This window comes from Vipera berus (assembly GCF_964194415.1).
Source record: "Vipera berus genome assembly, chromosome: 5".
In the NCBI taxonomy this organism is placed as follows: Eukaryota; Metazoa; Chordata; class Lepidosauria; order Squamata; family Viperidae; genus Vipera; species Vipera berus.
Window position 1 is genome coordinate 46046295 of NC_138207.1, and position 7867 is coordinate 46054161.

Below are 7867 nucleotides of genomic sequence, written 5' to 3' on the forward strand. Positions count from 1 at the left end.
ATGGCATGTTTTAAACACAGCCTCCTGAATCAGAATTGGCTGAGTTATTGATTAAGCCGGGGAGGGGAGGGGGGGTTATCAAAGCCTTTTCTCCAAAATTCTCCCTTCTCCGCTATAAGGCCATTAGTATCAACTGCCTTGGGGAAGGGGTTTAGTTACTATGTTTGTTTATTAATTTTTTTAAAAAAAGTTTTTATTGAATTATCTATGTTGCTTGAAAACCACTTGGATAGAATTAGAAGGATTTGGAAATGGATGTAAATAATCAGAATGAATGCACAAATACTGTATCTGTGGTTTCATTTTTTGTTTGTATATCATTTATTCTACCTTTTTACTGTACATTAAATACCACACTGTAGGTGTTGTTTTAACTGTAATACCAAATGCCTTTGCTAAGCAGAAAGCTGGCATAAAGATTATCATCATCAATTATAGTGGATAAACCTAGTCAGTGTGGTTAATTTAGAGTTCAATGTATTGTGCAAACTTGGGCAATCAGGGTAATTCATTTAATCATGGGTTTGCATGGCATAAAAGCACAGCTAATATGTGGTCCTTAGTGGCTTATTTTTAGCATGAGGGAGACTGCTAATCAAAATAGATAGGTTTTTCATGGGCTTAACAGGACTAACATATTTCACACCTGAACTAGGACAGGAGAATGAAAGCAGCTTTATACTAATCTGCTCATTTTTAATACACCCCAGAAAGGAAGCCTGGGGAAAGAAAATCTGTGGCTAACGAGAGCTGCTTTGTAGCCTTTCAGGGCAAGGCTGTTGTGAAAGGCAAACGAACAACCCAGATGGTCCAGAAAAGGGAAGACGAAGGGGGTGGGGGGAGACTGAGGGATAGAGGAGAGTTAGAGGTGGGGACATCTTGGTGGCTGGCACCCAAGTCAGTCTTGGGAGGAGGGAAGCTTGCTAGTGAAGATTGGCTGCTGGGTACCCCACCCCACCCCCACCCCACTCGAGAGGCTCCTTTGCAAACTTAGAGGGGGTGGTGCTAAATAGCCTGGAGCAGAGGCTTTAAGTGAATCCAGCTTCAGCTCCTTCCATTCCACTGATAGTGACAAGAACTACACGGGGAGAAGAGATTTGCTTTCCTGGGCATAGGTACCTGGTTTCAATAGCAGACCGGCAGCTTAGTTTGACTGGGATTAGGACTGAGCAGTAAAGTTAGTTGCCAGTAGCACCTGTGGCAACTCAGTTCCACTTGCCTCTTTTCCAGCAGAGGTACGTCATCTCTGGACCATGGTCTTACTCTGTCAATGGAATGTCCTGGGTGCAGTGCTACTGGCTCTGGTGCAGGGCTGGGTGCATTCCATGAGTCAGGAATATGATTACTACAGCTGGCCTTCAGAAAACTTTCAGCATGGACGCTTCTATACCAAACAATCACAGTGTGTAGACATCCCAGCTGACCTACAGCTCTGCCATAATGTGGGTTACAAACGCATGCGCTTACCTAATCTGCTGGACCATGATTCTATGCCTGAGATCAAGCAACAAGCCAGCAGCTGGGTACCTCTCCTGGCCAAGAGATGCCACTCAGACACACAAGTTTTCCTCTGCTCTCTATTTACACCCGTCTGTCTGGACCAACCCATCTATCCATGCCGTTCCTTATGTGAAGTTGTGCGGGATTCATGTGCGCCTGTCATGGAATCCTATGGCTTCCCCTGGCCTGACATGCTCAACTGCAACAAATTTCCCTTTGACAACGACCTGTGCATCACAGTGCAGTTTGGAAACAACCAAGTTACTCAGCCACCAGGTAACAGCATGGAGGGCAGGGGAGGTGGGGAAAAAATTAATAGCTATTTCTTATAACATTCCCATAGTAACCCACTTTACAACGCTCCTTGGAATTTGGTTCCCAGAAACAAATCTTATGCATGCTTCTGTCTATGTTAGTGTTTCCCAGTGTCAAGGCTTCCAGATGTTTGGATTTCTACTATAGGTATTCCTTTACTTATGAATTTTGATCATGTGACCATGGAAATGCTGGCACAATTATAAGTGCAAGGACTGTTTGTGACTTTTTTCAGTACTGTTGTAACTTTGAATGGTTGTTAAATGAATTGTTGTAATTCAAGGACTACCTGCACTAGAATTCTCAGCAATCACCATGCAGGCTGGAAAGTTCTAGACTTAAAGTCAATAAACCTAGAAGTTGTCTTAGATTGGAAAACACTTCTGGACTCCTACCCTCTTGTCTTTTAAAGGTTCTACATATTAGGCAACTTGTACTGACATTTGCCACACAACACTGTTCCCACATCAATGTTTTCCCCCCTCTGTATTCTAAGAAAGAGCAGGGCAATACCTTCTGCTTCATCATCCTCATATCTTGAGGACCCTGGGGCTTTTGTTCTCTCTTGCTATCTGTCTATATATCCCAGTTCTTTGTAATTAACATGTGTGTTACTACAGTGAAAAATACAGTCTGTTAGTAGCCTCATGTGTAATTAGTTCCTTCTAATGATCTCAGGATTGCTGTACAGAGTTTCTTTTGTTATGGAATATTACTTCCAAGCCCAATTACAAAAGCAGTAGCTTTCATATACTGTAGGATGAAACATCCAACAGCTTTTTCTCTAGTATGCTTCTTGTAGGAGTGCAAGCTTTTTCACTTAATAAACTTTGAAGGTGTTCGTCCTCTCAGGCATGCAGTTCTAGGAATCACTGCAGCAGCTTCTCTCCAATGGTTCATATCAATAAACACAATAGGGATACAGAGATTTCAGAACTAAAACTGACAAATGTTTGCCCACACACAGGCATGCACATCTGCTATCTACAAGCAGTAGATAGCTGCAAACTCTTTGGTACAGCAGCCAGCTGGAGGCGCTGTTTGATCAAAAGAGAAGCCAGGCTAATTTCAGAGGTATTCTGATCATAGAGCAAGCTGGAAAAAGAACGCAGAAACTCTCTGCTTTTCTACACCTGGACTTGGTGAACACCAAATCTGGACCTGGTAAGAACCAATCTACATCTGGGATCTGGTAAGCACCATTTGCCACAAAGAGGCTTCTGAATGTGATCAAGAGTACTTATGGAGGCAAAGCATATTATTTTGCTCCCAAACTCTACAGCATTCAGAGCAATTTTTATGAGAGCATTTTTTGGGGGGACAAGAAGCAGATATAGCCATTTCCCTAACCCCGGCTTTAGAAGCTTCTAAGGCCAAGGTTAGGGGAATAGCTAAACTCCAGCACATAGTGTTTCTCAACCTTGACAATTCTGGGGATTGAAATCCACATATCTTCAAATTGACAAAGTTGACAAATAGTGCCAGCACAGCTTTCAGCTCCAGCTCATTTCAGAATTGCTCTGCTGTACAGCCTGTGTCTGATCCCTAAGACGGACAGAGTAATTCAGAGTGCTTCCATCAACAAACTTTTATTTTCCCTTTTTCATTTTATTAATAGCAAGAGAAAAAACAGTAGGAAAATAGAGGAATATTAAAATGATTTTGAAACATCAGCACTAATCTGTCTGCCTTGCAGATTAGATAGACAGACAGACAGACTCTCACAGAGCACAAAGAATTCCACAAAGTCACTATTCCTAGTTTGACTGAGCTATGAGTGCTGCCAGTGCAGGGGGAATTTGGCCCAAATCAAAAATTTATCATGGGAACATGATTACTATGAAATATATTTTGGGGTAATCTCAACTGACTCCTACCCCATTGGATATTTAGGAATAGCTAATAATGTCTTCTAACGGGGTTTCACCCTGCATTGCTTCAAAAGGGCAGTGCAGATCTTCTGCTTTTATTTTGTCCTTACTATCGTTTTTAGTCAATAACTTGATTGATTACTATAATGTTTGGCAGACTGAAGAGGTCTTTGCTAGCAAGAATTTTTGCCTGCCTGCTTGTAAAGCAAGTTATGTTTGGTGCTTGATGCTGAATCCAAGAAACAAGAATAACAAAAAGGCTAAAGAAATAACATTCCCATGCAATGTATTTGTCTTTGGACAACACTTGGCTCCCTTGGCCAAGAAATGAAAATGAGCACCGTGCCCTGGAGTCAGAAACAATTGGCAGGGAAACCTTTACCTTTACCTTGCAATGTATTTTATGTATCTGGGATATATTTTTAATTCAAGCTCACAGCACAGGTCCAACTTTAATTATATCTTTCTTTATTTAAGCATCCCCATTTTAACATTATGTTAAAAATACAATGCAAAATGCAATTCAGTAGCTAGGTTGTTTTCAAGAGGGACGCATCCAAAGTGTTGAATATCGCATATAATCTTTAGCTATAGGTTGGGTGAAGGTCTATAGCTCCCACTATCCAGTGGCCAACATCTAAGATGTTTGGAGTTTATTCCTTGCATATATAAATACCACCAATTTGAGAAAGTTTTTTGATCAGTATTCTACCTTCTAGTAGCTAACACTTCAAAAAAATTATATCGATAGCAGTTCTATATTATTTAGCTTTTACTTGAGGCTTTTTTTCCCCAAAGAAGTCAAAGTCTTTGATTTTTTTTAACAAAAAAAAATCTCCTGATTTATAAAGATCCTTTAGAGACAATGTATTTTGATTTTCCTAATATCCTTTAAACTCACTCCTTTTATTGTCAAGACTTTTAATTCAAAAGCTAGGAAAAATAAATGGAAATCAACTGGGACAAAAATGTCTGCATAATAAAAGAAAGTGGGAACAAAATACAGGAAAAAAGTTTCCCTAAAATGTATTCCTATACCCACTCTCTTCAGTTCCTCTCTGGATGAACTGAACCCTATTTTTTGTTTGTTCAGGATATTTCATGACAGTTAAAAAGTTCATAACAAGGCAAAGTAATTAGGACATCACCATCATCACTTGAAATCAATTGCCCATGAAAACAGAGAAAGGAATATACATGGCAGAATGCTAAGTATGCCCAGTTTTTCTGACCTCATATTCATTTTTTTCATTTTACAGTGTCAAAGATTTGCACCCAGTGCGAGATGGAACACACAGCGGATGGCATCATGGAGCAGATGTGTTCAAGTGACTTTGGTAAATCATACACACAAAGTAGCAGCAGGGATCTGGGATGAGCAGCTGTTGGGAATATGTCGTATATTTGTTAATTTTTACTTCCCTTTCCCTGCTTGAACTACACCTATTTTCAATCAGATCCTTCAGCAGCTTCCAGACTGTTTCTGGAATCAAATCAATATTATTTTTGACTCACAATATCTCTTAATTCTGACTGCAGAAAAAAGTCTCGTCTTAACCCATCTCATCTCTTAATAGATTGAATTAGGATATTTTCTCACATTTCTAAGCAGCATTGTCACTTAGATCTGCCTGATTTATATCTTCCAACACCTTTGAATATTCTCACATTTGAAAAACAAAGTTCTATTAACAGCCTGATTATAGAATTTGTTTTTTAAAGACAATCTCCAGGCACTAATAATAATGAAAAGTGCTCTATTCATCCCCTATAATTAATAGTATTTTCTGTACTTTCTATTTATTTTTTAAATTTCTTTTGTAGTTCTCCATTTAAAAGGTTGTATCATTTATTTGCTGCCTTGAATAGTCCTTGCAGAAGAGCCAGGGTATACATTTTAAAAATAATCATAATAAAATATTTATGTAGTTGTTGTAAATTCAGTCCTTTCAAAGAATGAGGTCAACCAGATATTTAGAATAATCAATCTAGAGAAACAGAAATCTGGAAATAGCTGCTGTTAAAGACGCCAGTTTTTTTTTTCTTGTCAAGGAACTACTGTATAGGAGCAAGATGGTACCAGCTTGTTTACTCCAGTTTACTCCAATGCCGAATACAATACATTTTAGGTACATTTTTGCACCCTCGGAGAAGGTAGATCTACCCAGACTAAGACAGCTGCTTTGTGAAGGCAATTGTGCCATGAAAGGAAAGCAATTTACTACCACAGGTGGAAGTGGAGATGGGCTTGCAGGATATTCTGGTATCACATTAAGATTGTCAATCTTGAATTCTGCTCTATTTGATTCAGGGACGAGCACATTTCTTACCCCTCCCCCCCAAACCTGAAATAACTTATTTTTTTATATTTCACTTCAAAAACACAATTTGTAACATTCCCTTAAATTTTTCCCAGGGTTTTTTCCCCAAAAAATTGTTATAAATCAATACCTGACCTTCCTTTATTTCCAGATTGTATATGGTAACAACAAGCTCTTCCCAAGGTAGCACATTTTCTCCCACATAACCAAATACAGATTTGCTCGTTCAATTCGGATGATCCAATTCTTGTGACTTTTGGAAGGTCTATTCATAGGTGGTATTCTGTTAGAAATAATCTGTGCCAAGTCACCCAAAGAATTCCCCTCACATGGGAAAATCAAAAGATGAAACAAGTGGTATATGAATATAACTGCAGTGATTCCCATAATGCAGGGGTGTCAAACTCAATTTCATTGGGGGCCGCATCAGCATTGCGGTTGCCCTCGGGGCCGGGTGGGTATGGCCTGGGTGGGCGTGGCCTACTGGGTGGGCATGGCTAGAGTGCGTATGGCCTACTGGGTGGGCATGGCCAGCTCTACATCGTTCGCATCAAGGGTGCCTATGGGGGCCTGGGCAGGAGTGGGACAGATCTGAGGGTCTCTGGCAGGAGGAGGGTCTCTGGGCCAGGGCCAAGGCAGTGGGGGCCGTTCCCTCACTGTTTCCAGGATGGCTTCGCGGGCCACATGAAACCACTTCGCGGGCCGGATCTGGCCCCTGGGCCTTGTGTTTGACATGTCTGCCATAATGCTATAACTGCATTCAGTGCTGTTGTGCTCCATAACTTCTTTTAACAATCTAAATACCCCCGGAATTCAGACTAAAAAAAATTGGATGATCTGTACCTTTCCCAGATACTCTCACTACTGAAACAATAATGGACTTCAGAGGTGACCAATGTGACATAGCTAAAAATCTGGTAGTTGGGCCTTGACATCTGTCATGTGCAAAAAAAAGTAGCCAGTAGGAGAATGTGACAAAGGATGAATAAATCTCCCATTTATTCATGCAGCTTCAACTTGTCGGACATCTACTATCTTTTGTCTTCCTCTGCCAGCATTTTAAAGGTCAGTTTTGAAACTTAAAAATAAAGGAACAATACTCATCAACTCCATAATTTGTATACTTACAATTCTATTTCTCTAGTTCTCCCTTCAGTGACTTCAGTCCTTAAGTTGTAATTTCTTAATGCAATTTATTATCTATACTCTCTTCCACAGTGGTGAAGATGCGCATCAAGGAGATCAAAAAGGAAAATGGGGAGAGGCGATTAGTGGCCACTCAAAAGAAAAAAAAACTGCTCAAAGTGGGGCCACTGAAACGCAAGGACACTAAAAAGCTGGTACTGTATATGAAAAATGCAGGCACGTGCCCTTGCCCTCAGCTTGATGACCTCAGTGGCAGCTTTCTGGTCATGGGTCGAAAAGTGGGTGGAAGACTGCTAGTCTTGGCCATTTACCGCTGGGAGAAGAAGAACAAGGAAATGAAATTTGCCCTTAAGTTCATGTTCTCTTATCCATGCTCCTTGCACTATCCATTCTTTTATGGATCAGACTCCCACTGAATGCCCCCCCCCCTTCAAATATATCCTTTTTCTATGGGTAGGCTGACATCAAGATACAAGCTGTTGGAGTCCATCTTTCCAAGGATTCTGTTTTCCATAGGAAAATTGGATTTAATTAAAAATATTTTTAAGAAGCTGTGCATTGTTGATGGTCATCTGACTTCTGTAAGAGATCTTACAGAAATACCTCCTTATCCTCAGTATACCATCACAAATCTTTGTGGCTTTGAGCAATGACATCATCACACTCAGTGTATCCTCTTTTCATCTGAATTGCTCAATATTTTAATGGAAACAT

General features: G+C 40.2%; 1 protein-coding gene across 1 annotated transcript; it reads left to right on the top strand.

Annotated features, from left to right (window-relative positions):
- Positions 1-1253: 1253 nt before the first annotated feature.
- SFRP5 (secreted frizzled related protein 5) lies at positions 1254-7777 on the top strand (the record flags this gene model as incomplete). Its single annotated transcript, XM_081328405.1, has 3 exons — positions 1254-1776; positions 4946-5023; positions 7226-7777. 3 exons carry the CDS (start codon positions 1254-1256, stop codon positions 7567-7569), a joined length of 945 nt encoding a protein of 314 aa, XP_081184531.1. The 3' UTR covers positions 7570-7777.
- Positions 7778-7867: the final 90 nt, after the last annotated feature.